Source organism: Lichenostomus cassidix, unplaced genomic scaffold, assembly GCF_008360975.1.
Source record: "Lichenostomus cassidix isolate B80296 unplaced genomic scaffold, HeHo_3.0 unassigened_scaffold_chr26, whole genome shotgun sequence".
Classification (NCBI taxonomy): Eukaryota; Metazoa; Chordata; class Aves; order Passeriformes; family Meliphagidae; genus Lichenostomus; species Lichenostomus cassidix.
The window spans coordinates 1,372,680-1,388,377 of record NW_028147268.1 but is presented as its reverse complement, the minus strand read 5'-3'; the positions used below and the strand labels follow the sequence as shown (position 1 = coordinate 1,388,377).

The 15,698-nt window shown below is 45.7% G+C and overlaps 2 protein-coding genes across 6 annotated transcripts in view; one reads left to right on the top strand and one right to left on the bottom strand.

Moving 5' to 3' along the window:
• The window catches only part of KCND3 (potassium voltage-gated channel subfamily D member 3), a 97,028-nt gene extending 90,893 nt beyond the window's left edge, over positions 1-6,135 (top strand). For all 5 annotated transcript variants that reach the window (XM_085044288.1, XM_085044283.1, XM_085044285.1 and 2 more), the window contains one exon: positions 1,204-6,135. In XM_085044288.1, the coding sequence (XP_084900414.1) occupies positions 1,204-1,402 (199 nt within the window). In that variant the 3' untranslated portion in view covers positions 1,403-6,135. The remainder of the gene's footprint in view (positions 1-1,203) is intronic.
• A 1,066-nt stretch (positions 6,136-7,201) lies between these two features.
• DDX20 (DEAD-box helicase 20) lies at positions 7,202-12,147 on the bottom strand. The gene is made up of 11 exons (XM_085044282.1): positions 11,936-12,147; positions 11,768-11,862; positions 11,424-11,592; positions 11,125-11,239; positions 10,901-11,043; positions 10,341-10,479; positions 10,001-10,059; positions 9,574-9,656; positions 8,993-9,098; positions 8,661-8,762; positions 7,202-8,509 (listed from the first exon to the last, which is right to left on the bottom strand). Exons 1-11 carry the CDS (start codon positions 12,117-12,119, stop codon positions 7,413-7,415), a joined length of 2,292 nt encoding a protein of 763 aa, XP_084900408.1. The 5' UTR covers positions 12,120-12,147; the 3' UTR covers positions 7,202-7,412.
• Between the last annotated feature and the right edge of the window lie 3,551 nt (positions 12,148-15,698).

Sequence of the window (15,698 nt, the reverse complement as noted above, 5' to 3'; positions counted from 1 at the left end):
ATTCACCATATAATTCCTGCAAATATTAAATTACTTTCTAAATCCCCCTCAGCCCATTAAGTTTTTTGTGCACCAGGGCTGGTTTTGAACATCCCATTCCTCTTCTCCTGACTCCTTTCAAAGGGATGTAGAAACTGAAACAAAGCTGCCTTTAGGGCAGCAAGTGATTACTTTGTGCCAGAAGGACATTTCAGAGCATGAATTATGAACGAATAAGTACAAAACAAGTCTCCAGCTATTTCAGTTTCAATATGACAATATTTTAAACCAGCACCTGAAGCAGTAATTCAGGGGAATGTCAACCATTCTGGGTACTAAATCAGATGCCAGTGATATTTTAAATGTCAATACTTATTTTACTTGCTTACCAAACTGTGGGAGAATGGAGAGAGAAAAAAAGCTTTTCAGTTGTTTTTCATGTTGAAGACAACCAACTGGGTCACCAGTGGCAGAAGCACCCTGAGGCTGCCCCACTCTCAGGCCATGCCCCAGGCATGCAGGGAGCAGAGTGGGTTCTGTCGCTGGGATGTCTGAGAGATCACAAACCCTGCTCTGGTGAGTCACTGAGATAGCAACAGCAACAGCTTTCCAGCTGGGAGCTTTACATTTTGAAAGGACAGGCCTTGTGTTGGAAATGAACATGTTGGGCTGGTAATAGCAGACTCCTGGAGCTGTGCAGATGCACAGAAATCAACCTATCATTTTCCCTCTGTAATTAATTATAGGATGCAATTGATGCAGATCTAATAAGAATGCTCCCAGCTGTCAGATCCTTGAAACTACTGCAGACAGAAATAAAATAGAAAAGATCAAGGGACAGTGAATATGAAAGAGGTATTTGAAATGCAAGAAAGACAACATCTTTCTCAGAAAGAACTACCTGTGCTCTGAAAAGATGCAGGAGGCAGGACAGTGTATTTAGATGTCCTCTTAAATAAACTAGAATTATGCAAGAAGGAAATGGAAAGAGAACAATTGGCCCTGTGAAAAGCTGTATCCTAACCAGGGGGAACATTACTGAAGCTCAGTGTAATCTGTGCAGACAGAAATGGTGCCTTGCAGGAACGGGGCGGGGGGACGACGCTAAGTGGAGTCTTCGGAATATTTCAGCTGAATAAGATCCTGATTAAAAACCACAGCCATTCCCATCCCCTCCACTACCTCATTCTGAGAAACAAGCCAAGCACTAAATTTGTTTTCTAGTCGTTCCAGCCTCAACATGAAATCAGATGATGGGCTGAGACCGAACTGCAAAGCTGCCCAGATCACCACAGCCATCATCAGCATCCCCACGCCGCCGGCGCTGACGCCCGAGGGGGAGAGCAGACCCGGCCCGGGCAGCCCTGGCCACGCCACGAACATTCCCAGCTCCACCAACATCGTCAAGGTCTCCGCCTTGTAAGAGGTGTCCTGCAGAAGGAGGCTGGAAGGCAGAGCTCTCCACACCTCCACACCTCCACCGAGTTCCTTTCTTGCTGCAACTTGTGCCTGATGGACCAAGCTTGGCACCGAGCGGCACTGATGGGCAGAGCTCTGCAGACACCACTGGGGCAGGAGGGCCACAGGGAGGAGAGGCTGCGTGGAGGAGAAACCTGCACGGGAGAGACTTGAGCCCTGGGATGGATGGATGGATGGATGGATGGATGGATGGATGAATGGATGGATGGGGCTAAAACCACCTGCAGAGGCCGGAGGGAAGGAAGGAAGGAATCATCATGGCAACCGGAGAGTCACTGAAGCAAACGGAAATATAACACTGTGTATCGCAGCACCTTTTTAAAGGTTTTTAATGGATAATATTTATTCATGAGGAAATGACTGAAAAGGTGAAAAACAATGGATTTTGTGAATTTTTTTTTTCTTCATGGAGCAGAACCTTTAAACCAACCAACCAAAATTTCACTTTTTTTTTTCTTTTATAGGAAAAGATTTAGACAAAAGAAGCCACTTGTCACAGCAGTCTCCCTTCAGCGCTGTGTGTGTGTGAGTGTGCAGAGAGCCACGGGAAGCCCAAAAGGCAGGGCCTGCTGCCATTGTGGGGTGGCCAGCAGGACCCCAGGTGTGCCAGCACCCCTGTGCACACTCACACACACACACCTCCCACCCTGGATGCCATCCCTGATTTAGACTATTTTGTATCCGCCTTTTAAGTCAATACAGTGCAATTGCAAACAGTGTGTTTGTCTGCTAATTATTGTCTGTGGAAACATATTTGTGGAGAAAAACAGTAACAAAAAAAAAAAAAAAAGAAAAAAAAAAAGACAGGCTTTAAGTAGAGTTTTAGTCCCACCTGGGTATCTGCTTTCTATTTTTGTTATCACTTACTTGTTAGAGTGTGACTAGACTACAGTTCTGTATTTTTAAAAAGGAAAAAAAGGTAGGATTCTTTTTTAATACTGTACACACAAATGGCAAAGAATGAAAGCACTGAACTCAACTGCATCAAGCGTTCATAAGTCTAACAGGATTCCTTGTAATGTATGCCCATGCTTTTTAAGTTTTGGTTTCTATATAGAAATTTCTTTGCTAGCACTGGATGTATAACCCATTGTAAATAGTAGCCAAATAATGTCTGGATTTATACTTGATAACAATTAACCCCAGAGCCAAATATCTTGCATGGACAGAGAGGTATTTGGCTTTTTCACAGTCTTAGGGCTCCAGTTGTCCCATCCATGGCTTCTGGGCTGCACTGATTTTGGGGATAGCCAAGGTCAGCAATTTCAGTTCTCCAGCCCCAGCACAGGATCTGCTTGAGAAGGGGGAGCAGTACTGGAGTTTGGAAAGTATTTGATAACATGTGCTACAGACAGCATTTTCTTTTCACAGTTCTACACTTAGTTTGGGAAAAGTCTAATCATGAGCTAAGAGATAACCAAAAACTGCAGAACACTGTGTGGTACTGCCAGGTACTGTGACCGAGCTGTGCTCAGCCCTGGCACCTCCTGAGACCTTTCCAGGAGTGACTCCTTGGGAGGAAATCCATGGACCTGAACCATAGCTGATTCCCCTTGCCAAGAGGAACTTCTTCCTGCCATTCTGCCTTTCTGGAGTCCCTTTTTCCAAGGGATCCATGAAGGGCAGAGTGAGGAACATCACCCACTGTCCCAGCTGTCCCCTGTCTGGTCACAAACCTCTCCAAGGCCAATGCACTTCCCCCAACAGCCTGGAGATAACAGGGAAAGATCACACGTCCTGTTCTGAATTCTACCAACATCAGAGTTAAAGGAATGGCTCAGAGTGTGTTTGAGGCTGATTCAGCAAAGGGATGACTTTTTTTTAACATCTGTCATATCCTCTCCTGATGTAATATTTATATGCACATATACATACACATAGAATAATGCCAAACACATACATGTATAGCTAATTAATGCTGATTACACATACCAGCTGGCACCCTGCTTTGCTAGCACTCCTGCTGGGAGTGAGTGATGCATTAACTCAATACCCTCCTTAGAATCCTACGACATCCTAGGAATAGTAGGGCTGTGCCTGAGCCTCCAGTAGCTGCACCAGCTTCTAGTCATTTATTCCAGTGCTGTAATATGTTACCCAAAACTATGTTTAGTCCTGTTTTAAAAGATTGAAATGCTCTGCCTTTTGCTGCTTCCTGTAGGAGGTTATACTGCAGTTAATCTGACCTTTATTGAGTTTATTTTTTCGATGTTTTAATTTAATTTTTGCTTTAATTTCATCAACTGCCACCATCTGAGCACCCCTGCCCTTCTAGATCAGAGGCCTTGCTCTCCACCCCTTGCCACCTTTGCCACCTCATCTCCACTGGCACAGAGTGAAGGTGAAATTCCCCAGTGCTGGCAGGGGACAGGATTAACAATTACAAAGAATCAGGGATTCCACATGGATTCGTGGTGCTGCCTTTCTTATTCCTGATTTAGTGTGGAGTGGTGAAAAGGCACTTCACAGCTCTCTGTCTGTAAATAGCCATCGTGGCAAACCTTGGCCAAAGCACTACTGGGGCTTTTCACTGCTGTCAATCAAACTGCTTTTTGGGAAAGAGAATATAACCCTCAATTTAAGGGATTAAAAAAAGGAGGAAGGCCAGTTCCAGGAGTTTCTGGCTGGCTGCTTGGGCTCTGATTGCTCTGATTTGTTATCTTCCACAAACCAGGAATTGTTCTCCTTGCTGGGGAATCCACAGCCTGTGCCTCTGCCATGAGCTGGAAAGCTGCTGCCCCACTGTCAGCTCCTCAGCACAGACTTTGAGGGTGGAAACACAAAATGTAGGGAGTCTGAGCCTAGAGGAACAGGGCTAAAAATTCCTTATGACTTTTTATAGTTTGAGAAAAGTTCCTTTTAAGAAAGAGATAAAAATGGATTCTTTATACAAAAAAGCAAGTGGAATGGCATTATTTTTTTCAGACTTTCCTAAAGCAATATTAAAAATATCAAAGGAGCAACTCCTTTTTCTGAGCATTTTGTTTCCTTTCCAGAGCTTTTTCTGAGAGAGAAGTATTTTCCCAGATTTTCAGCCTATTCTGTCAATAGATTTCCTCTCTTCTCACCTGGCACTGAGCTGCTAACAGGATTCACACCCAGCTGGCAGCAAATAATGAAAAATGCCTTTTACACATTGACTTTGACTTCCATCTACTCTTTCCAAAATCCACCTTTTCATTTTCCTTAAAATTCTTAAGGACACCTATAAAGAGCCCACAGATAATACATCTTGGTACACAGATATTAAAGAATTTAACAATTGAATTTATCCTCCACTAGCACAAGATCCGTCACTGTGATGAAGACTAAATTTAATCCATGCAACTTGTTTAACCTAAACCTGTTGCTAATTCACCTGTACTGCAACCCAGCATTTGTCATTCTAGTCTAGACAGCTTAAGGTGTGTGCATGAAAATCAGATTAAAACCAGCTAAAGAAAGCAAATTCCCTTCAAGATTTTGCTTTTTTTAAGTAAAGAGGTTGCAAACGTTGCATCTTACATGTATTGTAAAGAAAATTCAGGAAATTAAACATTTCATTTAATTTATGTTACAACATCCCTTGGATTTTGTAGTGTTTTTATATTGGACTAAGGCAGAGTTACAAAGTCAGCACTCATGGAGGGCTGGTGAATATCAGTAGCTTTGAACTGCAAACTTAATTCTGCTTTTAAAGTCAGGTAATTAAAACACCTTTTCCACACGATTCACCCATCCAGTCTATTTCAATTAATTTTTTGTTTTAAAACCCTTTTCTCCAACACTTGGAGCCAACTGCAGTAGATCCATGGGTTTAAAGCCCAAGCTTTTAGGCTTTATATTTGCCAAAACCTCTGCCCAGGGTGATTTTATCTTTCTAAAACTGTAAGAGCAAAGGGAAGGCAGGGAACATCAGGAACTGAGCAGCAGCAGCCTGGGCTCTGCTCCTGATTTCCTGATCAATCACTAAGTGACCTCGAAGAAGTCATTTCACCTCTCTGCCAATCCTACAAGCTGTGGAGCAATCAGCACCTCAGTTCATGATCCCCAGAACGGCACAGGGAATTCTGGAGTGCCAGAACTGCTGCTTCTGTCCAGGGAGCAAAACCTGGGCCAGGAAGGCTTCAGGTGGAACACAAGAGCAGGTGAGAAGAGCTTGTGCAAACCCCTGCTGTCCTGAGTCAGGTCTGTCCCTCCGTGTGTCTCTGTTCAGTGCCCATTTTTGGGTTAAACCAGTGCTATCCAGAGCCTCAGCTGGGGGAAGGAACCAAGCACCCCAACCCTTCCCTGCTCTGTTCAACCCCACTGGAGCTCCCAGGGGCTCCTCGGACCAACCAAGTCTCTAAAAATGGTGTGATGGTCTATTTTTGATAAACCAGTATGGCATTCCAATGCAATGGTGTTTTCTTTAGGAGTTCTATGTTATACGAAGCTCTCAACCTTATTATTTTCTATTTTCGTACTTTAAATGGGCTTTGCTTTACAAACATCAGAGGACAGATACGAAATGTACTGGACACAACTGCAGGTAGCTTCATTTGAGAACAACTTTCTAGAAGAACCAAGTTTCCTGTTGTCTTCTTTTGGAATTGTAGTGCATATGTTGAAACTTGTATATCATTTACAGTATTGAGTCTTGTGCCACTGCTGTACCTGATGTATCCAATCCGGATTAAACAGAGTATGTGCCACAAATACCAACAGGATGCTGTAATTTCTTCCAAAAAACAACTGGGAGGTTCTTTTGGACTACTTTGGGTGTTGAACTAGGAACTCGAGTTGTGTTTAACTACTAATTAACTCTAAGCGATCATTAATGGAATCAGTGAGATGTCACAGAACAGCAACAATGCAGATACTGAGTTCATCTCCTACACTATCTCTTTTTGAACATTGAAGAGTTGCAAAAATTCATCTTGGAAGCCAAACCATGCTGCCTTGGCCTTTTCCAATTACACAGACAAAGGGGAACTCCCTCCCTGGAGTCATTTGTGACACAAAAGGAGTAAGGCAGGAACAAAGTAGAGAAAGAACTTTTTAAATTAGTGCAGAGGTAAGCCAGGGCCAGCCAGCACTCCCATCTTTTCCTGCCCCAGGACAGCTCTGTACAAGCCAAACAGGAAATATCAATTAGTTTGAGCACTAATAGGTAATTCCATTCCTAATTAAAGCTTTCCTGTAAGTGTAGGAAGTCTGATATTGTTGCACCCAGAGGGACAGACCAATTATGATTGCTGCACATTTTCTCCATAATTAAATCCTCCACCACACAGCTTGCTGCACACCTTGCTATAGAAATGTTATTTATACAGTGTTAATTAACTGGGTTGAAATTAGCAATACCAGCATTGAGATGCACATTTCACTCTGCCACTTCACTGGGATGTAAACTTTGCACAGACCATGGAGCCCTTTCAGGGAATGATCTTCACCCAACAGCCACACGAAGGCAAGGTGAGCAAGAGGGGAAGCCCTGGCACAGAGCAGCTGTGGCTGCCCCTGGATCCCTGCAAGTGTCCAAGGCCAGGCTGGAATAAGGCTTGGAGCAGCCTGGGACAGCAGAAGGTGTCTCTGCCATGGCTGAGGGTGGAACAGGATGGGTTTTAAGGTCCCTTCCCACCCAAACCATTCTGGGATTCCATGAAATACAACTGGAATTACTTTGTATTTTCTCCTTTCTGACATTTCTTACGTGGAAATGGCTGCTTTTTATCACCCTTTGCTTACTTTGGATTGTAAAGATTCCAACTGAGCATCCAGCTGTCTTTCTTTTGCTTTTATTAACAATTGTAACACCATCACTGGTCATGTATAAAACGTTTCCCAGACACAGCTGCTTACAAAGACACCATTTTTCTTCCATCTCAGACAGGGTCTGTCTCTGATCAGCGTCCTTTAGAGCAGCACTGTTGTCACAAACCATGTCCAGCCCTGGTCCCCCCTAGCCTGTCCCTGACACCAGCATCAGGACATCAATCCCCATCTTTGAGCAGCTCCTGGAGATAGACTGAGTGGACCTGGTAGGCATTCATCCAGCTGAACTGCTGGTAACTCCTGCTGTAGTGAGACATTGCTGTGTAGTAGCTTTGCCAGGCGTCATAGTAACATTTCCAGTAATCCTCATCACTCCAGCCCTCATAGCCATCATCCCAGGAGCTGCAGGTCTGCTCCTCTTCACTTTGCCTCATGGAGGGACTGGAGAATTGATGGTTTTGGCTTTTCTTTTGTTTAGCATTTTGCTTCAGGACTTTCTTCTTCACTCCATTTTGCCTTGGGATGTGGGATTGCTCCCGATGCTCCTGCGGTGCAGGACAGAACCCTGCAGGGCCCTGACGTGCTGTGGGCACAGCATTTGGGTCCTGAGTGTCTGAAAATGCCTCAAAACATGAATTATTGGCCCTGCTGTCAATGGAATCCCCAGAGCTGTCTGAGCCATCGCTGTCAGCTGACACATCCCCGTTTGCTGCAGTCTCTGTGGGAAGTTCCATCTCCTCCCACTCCACATCCCCATTTCTGGGCAGTTCACGTTGCTCTCCTGGGCCTGAATAACTTCTTAAAATCTCCACCTGTCTCTCTGACCCTTCTTTAATGAAATACTCATAGTCTTCAACAAAATCTGAGAAGCTCCAGGGATTGGTGAGCTGGTTTTTGAAAGAAGACAAGCATGGAATTTTGGGGAGATTTTTTTTTAAGGCCTCATCATCTGGAGCCTGAGTGCTGTGCTGTCCATCTGTCCTGGACATGGCTTTGACTTGATTCCTCTGTCCTCTGTGACAGGTGGAAGCTTGGGGGGTTCTACTCTTTTTCTCTGTATTTGCAGGATTTGTGCACTTTTTTATCTGCTTCTGCTTCTGAGTCTTTTTTGGCCTTTGTACAGAAGAATTATCCCTTGGAAGATTAGAGGGAGGCTGAGGTATGTCTGAAAATCCATTTTGGACAGGCTGCAGCACTGGCTCCTCTGCTTTAGGACACACAGTGTCACAATTCACCACAGGATCTGTAGCTATTGCAGGTTTAACTTCTACCTCCCCATCTTCAAACTGCACCATCATTCCAGGAGGGATTGGCTCTGCATGGAAGAGAAACAAGGGAAACTCAGTCAGTGCATCCTTCCCTCTGGAACTCACAATTGCATGTTAAGACATGAAGTGACAAACAAACCCCTTCAATTCTTGAGTTTAAAGAGCCAATCCCAGCTGCACCCCCAGCACAGAGCCTACCTGGCAGAGGAAGGAGCTGCAGGTTGCACTTCTGACCAATCTTCATCATGGTGTTCTCTTCCTCCCCACGGCAGCAGTAGGTCACAGATAAGCCCAAGGTGCCTGTGAGACACAAGAGAGCTGATGAGACAGCAGAGCAGGGCAGAGCTGCAGCAGGGCAGGGCAGAGCTGCAGCAGAGCAGGGCAGAGCTGCAGCAGAGCAGGGCAGAGCTGCAGGGCAGAGCTGCAGGGCAGAGCTGCAGCAGAGCAGGGCAGAGCTGCAGGGCAGGGCAGAGCTGCAGGGCAGGGCAGAGCTGCAGCAGGGCAGAGCTGCAGGGCAGAGCTGCTCCTACCGAAGCGCCCAGCACGGCCAATGCGGTGCATGTAGGTCTCCCAGTCCAGAGGCACATCCAGGTTGATCACCAGGTTCACCTTCTCAGCATCAATTCCACGAGATGTCTGCACAAAGTGAGGGAAAGGGCAGTGGGAAGTGAAGAACTCAGCAGAGCTTCAAATAAACACAGAACCACGGGGAGGCTGGATGTGGTCCAACCTCCCCAGAGTCACCCAACATGTTTGGCACTCACAACACACTGCCCATAGAGGAGAGCAACAGATAAACTGAAAACTGTTTTTGAACCACATCACAGAATGGGTTGGGATGGGTTGGATGGGCCCTTGAAATGTCATCTCATTCCAACCCCTTGCCATGGGCAGGCAGGTGAGGAGTATGAGGTGATTTCTCAGCTTCACAGTGAAAATAAGTCCACGGTGATTTATCAGCACATTTATGTTCTCCTTAATTCCAAGCCAAACCTCATCCTGTGAAGTAATTTTATGTGCAATACTCCCAGATGCTGTAAAATGTGCACAGCAGTTAATAAATTTGAAATTAAACCTGTAAAAAGCTTGTTTGAAAGCAGTAAAAGCTCACCAAGTCTGTGGAAATCAGAACTCTGCAGTGGAATTGCTTTAATTTAGCCATGGCATCAAGTCGCTGATTTTGATTCATGTTGCCTAGAAAGATAAAAATTAGAAGCAGGTTACATTCTTCATCTTTATGCCCCTCATATTCTAGAAAATACTGCTTTGCATCATCAGAAATAAATTAGAAAGTTCCTCAAATATCAGTTCCATATGAGTAAAGAAGGAACAAACAAAACCTGAAAACTGAGGTCGCTCATTACAAAAATAATTCTTTTGCTTGTGGATTGATTCTTAAAAAAACTGTGAAGATTCACATGCTATTCTCAGCCATTTAACTAGAGGCCATGCAAGCCAAAATGTAAGATTAATTTTCCTATTTTAGGTCACATTTATGCACCATTTCAGTGGAATCAGAAAGCTGTGAATGGATTTACCTGAAATGCACTCGGCAGGGAAGCCTCTGGATGTCAGTATTTCAGCCAGATGTTGAGCCCTGAGGGAACACACACAATGAAAACTGGGAATAAAACCCAAACCTAACAACCCCTGGGCATTTCTTAGGTTATTCTCTACAGCCAAGGACTGCATTCCTACATTTTCAGTATTTCACACTGCACTCCTCAGACTGCGTTTTAGACCTGAAATTTGCATACTGCTCTGAGACCTCACAGGTCTCATAAATTTATCCATATGCACATAAATTTATCCATGACTGAACATTACAACCACTGCTTTCAAACAAGCTTTGTCCAGATGTTATTTCAAATGCATTACCTGCTGTGCAAATTTGAGAAGACTAAGGCTTGATTGAATGGAATCTTGCTGAACAACTCCTGCAGGTGTTGAGTTTTTTCCTCGAAGGTTTTATGTGGGAGAGGATGGGAATTCACAATTTTGTAGTACTGCTTCAGCCCTGAGCAAGAAACCAAAACAACAGATTAGGGGTTGCCACAAAAACATGCACAGAGTTCTGTAAACATGTGGTGCTGCAGCTAAAGGACAACTTCAAACAAAGACACAGATAAGGAACACCAAGAGATCTTTTTCTTAAAAGGCTGAAATATTTTTTAATTGATAGAAAAAGCAGAGAGTTACATTTGTCACTGATATTTAAATATAGAATCACAGAGTAGTTTGGGTTGGAAAGGCCTTTAAAGACCATCTCATTCCACCTGAAAATTCACGACATCAACACTGTCAATATTAATAAACCAAACAACTCAGATATGCGTGAAATGGTGAAAAATCAAGCATTTTAAAGGCACATGTTTTGGTTTTAGTATCCTCCTCTTAATCTACTGCTGTGTCACTCCAACTGCTCTTTCTGCACTTACCAAGGAGGCTGGGATCCGTGGGGTTCAGCCTGACAAACGTGGGCTCCCTCATGTACCTGGTGAGAGCAGCAGCCAAGGACTCAGGGTAAGTGGCTGAAACAGCCAACATCTGCTTATTGACTGGCAGTGAGGAGTAAATCCAGCTGTGAGACAAAACCGTGGGAATTACTTACAAAATGTACCTAATGTAGTGATACAGGCCTGAGGGAAGTGTTTTTCCTTACTTGATCTGCTCCTGGAAGCTGCCCTCCTCCAGCAGCTTGTCTGCCTCATCCAGGACGAAGAGCCTGATGCTGGCTGTGCTCAGGTAGTCCAGCTCTATGAGCTGCTTGATGCGACCTGCAGGGAGGCAGACAGCAGAAACAGCTTCAAAACACCAACTGAAGGATTCTAATGATGAACTCTTGAAGTATTTTTGAATTACTTTTGAGGCTGTGCCCTACTAATGACAACATTTCCAAAGCCCCAGTTATGGTACTGTGAGGATCACACAGAACCGAATCACAGCAAAGCTCACCCCTACCTGGGGAGCCCACAGCTATGTGGCATTTCTTCAGCCGGCTTTTGTCCTGGCTCAGAGGAGTCCCTCCGATGAACACATGGCATTCCAAGCCTTCCAGTTTGATCCCGATGGTTGTGATCACGGCGTGGATCTGCACAGCAATCTCCCGGGTGGGAGCCAGGATCAGGATCTGCGCGGGGCAGGGATTAAACGGGAGGGTTAAAGCCGCAGGATGGCGCTGAGAGCTCACCCGCAGTGATGATTTAAAACCCGACGGTGATTTTAAACGCTGTGTCTCACGGGTTTCAATGCCATATCCCCCCAAACAGAGCGATTCCCTCCCAGGGCAGCCCCGGCCCGCTCACCTGCGTGGCGGAGCACTCCAGCAGCACCGCCTCCAGCGCGATGGTGGCGAACACGCAGGTCTTGCCGGTGCCGGACTTGGCCTGCACGATGAGATCTGCAAAGAGCCACCGCAGCGGTCAGGGGAGCTCCCGCGGTGTCCCAGCCCCGCGCCCGGCCCGCCCGCTCACCGAGCCCGCAGCGCCCCAGCGGGATGGCCTTCAGCTGCACCGGCGACGGCCGATGGAAGCCGGCGGCCTCCAGCCCCGCCAGCACCGGCGGCGACAGCAGCAGCGAGCCGAAATCGGAGGGGCCGCCGGGCAGCAGCACATCGCGGGTGCGGAACCGAGCCTGAGCCTCCCTGGGCGCCGCCATCTTGGCGGGGCGGGAGGGCAAGTCTCGCGAGATGAGCCGTGATCGCGCGCCGCGCAGAGAGCCGGCAGCGCCGCCAGGGGGCGCGGCGGGCGGGAAGATGGCGGCGGCTCCGCCTGAGGGCGGGCTGGGCTGGGCTGGGATGGAATGGGGCTGGGCGCTTCGAGCACGTGTGGAGTCACAGAAAACCCCAAAAGCATCCCTGAGTGCAGCTGCTGGCCCTGCACAGACCCCCAAACCCCTCCTGTGGCGGACAGCGCTGTCCGATCGCTCCCTCAGCCCTAAGCTGTGCCATTGCCGAGGAGAGCACACAGCCCTGAACACTAACACCATTCATGAGCCTGCAAAAAATCACTTAATGCAAAAAATTAACAGTATAGTATTCGCTCAGCAAAGGCCAAATGTGTCAATCTGAATGTGCATTACTTACTACCCTCTGCAGACCACTTCCTTTAACTCGTGGGTGGTTTTATGAATATCAACTTTGATTGTAGCTCTCAGAAGCTCCGGCCATGCAGCTTCCCTTCATTGCAAAGGGGATTTGGAGAATCTCCACAGAGGTTTCTACTGTACAATCACATACACTGTGACATTATTCCTACAGTGCCGGGCAGCCCAAATGAATTGGAATGGCTTTGGTGTGTCACAGGCTTGGTCACGCCTTGGAAATTCCTCGTGTCTGTATTCCTGATGGGGGAGAAAAGTCTGTCAGTTTCTATTCAGTTATTTTTTTATTATGATGATATTTTGCTATGAATAGCTGAGTGCCAAGCACTTAACCCTGCAGGACAAAGAGCAGTTCAGGTTTGGAGAATTCCCTTCCACCAAGGGGGGACTGACCAGGTGTGCACAGGTGACAGGATCTGCAGGCATTCTGCTCTTCCAATTATTTTTTAATTTTTAAGTGGATATTCTCATTGGTCCTCAAGGGGAAAGAGTCTCCAACATGAGATAATTGTCTCTGGGTAAATCTGGGAAAGGAGACAGACAAAGACACCTGGGCATAACAAACATTTGATTAAATACAGCCTTTCGTAACCCTTTTAAATTGATGTGATTCGAAGAGACAAGGAAGAGCAGTGAGGAGGGACTGTTCCCAGGGGGGAAGGGCAGCGAGGAGGTGACAGAACAGCCCCCAAGAGCCATGGCAGGAACTGCTCTCCTCTCTGTTTTTCTCCCTTATTCCTTTTCTCCCCCAAGGTCTCATGCAAGTCTCAATACAACCAAGGTGATCTGGAGACATTGTTCTCTGTGGTGCATTAATGAGACGTTCAGACACTTCACCGTGATTCAGAAAGATGCTGCTGTTTGTAGTTATTTAATGTTCTCTCTGATGTTCAGTTCAGACAGACTCCAAACCCTCTCCCTGTGTGTGAAACACCCTTCCACACCACGCCTGGCACATTTGTTGTCCCTCTCCTGCTGGTTTTGGCCCTGACTGAGCGGGTCGTGTCACATTTAGGCTCCTGCAGCTCCGTCAGTCAATCAAACCCTTATTCCTGCAGTAAATCTTACCTGTTCCTGCTCCTCATTTTGTTGTGAGCTCTCTGTAAGTGCTGTGCTCTGCCATGAGTCACAGTATAAATAGGAATCTTCACCCTTCAGGCCTTGCTTTACCTCAGTGACTCTCGAGTACTGAATTGTCGACATTCACTTGTCAGCCCCGCCAAGAGGAATCTGCAGTTTTGCCATCACATTGCTTTGCTTTTGCTTGCAGTAAGATCCAGAGGAAGTACTCCTGCTCAGAGCAGCCTTTGGAAATCTTGACATTTAATCTGAATACTCTGCAGGCAGAGTAGGTCCTGGGAAAGGATTTAGGTTAATAAAAGAAGCCGATGAGACATCCTTCAGAGCTGGATTATTATTAAATAACAGCTTCTTTTGAAGGGCTATAAACTCCCTAGCTTGGGGTCATAAAAATCCTCAAGGTTTTAGGACACAGAAGAGCCCTGCTAGGGAAAATTCTTCCTCCCATACACACCGAGAACATGTTTTATTCCTGCAGGAAAGTGCTTTTTTGTCCCTGTTACAAAGTGCACATCACATATTTGATTTTAATTCCATGCTGGACTCATTTTCCCCTGAATCTGTACATCAGTGTATCAGCTTGAGATAAATGATGTTCTAAGACACCTGAGAGTGCTGCTGCTGATACTCAAGGTCAGGTTCTCACTGTTTCAGACTATTACAGACTAACACCTGCAATACCAGGACGTAGTACCTGTACTCAATAATTCCCACAGAATTATCCATCTCCTCTTTTTGTTATAAGTTTACTCCTCATTTACAACACTTAAATTCTTGTTGTGACTCTTTGAAATACTGATGTACAGTGCTCATGGAAAATGTGTATTAGCTTCCAGGACTGTTGGTTTGTGTCTATCTGAAGAATATATTTATTATAGATTTGGACATTGCTACTGCAAACCAGCCTTGTCTTATTCCTTTGCCTTCAAAGGATTTGTCTTTCAGATCTGCCAAGACATGGAATTATTCAGAGCAAATCTGGTTTACATAATATTTATAGAATATTTTGAAAGTGAGATAATCTCATCCTCCTCTCCCAGATGTTTTTGGATTAAGACAGGGAAGTTTCTCTGTTCTCTGCAGCACGTGTGAGTCACTCTTTGGAGTGTGGGATGTGTTTGTGTTTACACTGCCATGGAAACTGTGTTTGTTCTCTGTACAGTAAAGCCCAGGACAGTGAAAGGGCCATTGATCCCAGCAGAGACAGTGACTGCATATTCACCACCGAAAACTGACTCTCAGCACCCTGCACATTCACTTTCCCTCCGGAAAAAAGTCTGCATGGCAAGTTACCAAGGAGCAGCAAGTCTTTGGAGCAGCAGAATCTTCTCTGTTGCTTTAGTAACTGACAAAGTCGTGGATTTTTCCCAGCAAGTCTGGTGCATGGAGTTGTCATAAATAATGATGATGAGGATGGTGATGTCTTGCATCCATCCAAGGCTCATTTCAGTGCTCTCCTGGAGAGTGGATTTGGTTCCTTGTCAGGCACTTTCTCCACAAGGATCAAGGAGAACTCCCCAGATTTCAGATGGAATCTCAAGTCCACGGGGGAGTCACCACAGGCATGGATGCAGCTGCAGATAAAAGCAAGCAGACCTAAGGGATCAGGTCAGAGCAGCTATTTCAACTCCACAGTGAGAAATGCCAGTATTTCACTCCTGTTGTTTCCTCCAGATAAATAAACATCATCCCATTTTAATCTTAGATACCAAGATTTGCTAAATTATTTTTTCAGCTCGTGTGAGCAGGATCTAGGTCACGAAAACGCAGCGAGCCGAGATGAAATCCAATAGTTCTGTAGACAAGACAGCACGGTGGCTACACCAGGAGCTTCCCTGGTACTTATTCCTGGCACTCCTGGCAAACAGAGGAATGTCAGGAGCTGGAATTCAGCTGGAGCAGGGTTAAAAGTTTTTATTTTGAGGATGGGGCATAGTGAGAACTTTTTATAAAAGCCACAAGTGCAGAGACTGTATGCACGAAATTACACTTAATGGAAGAAACAGTCAGATTTTCAGGGCTATTTTATCTCTTTATGCACAAATATAAAACCAG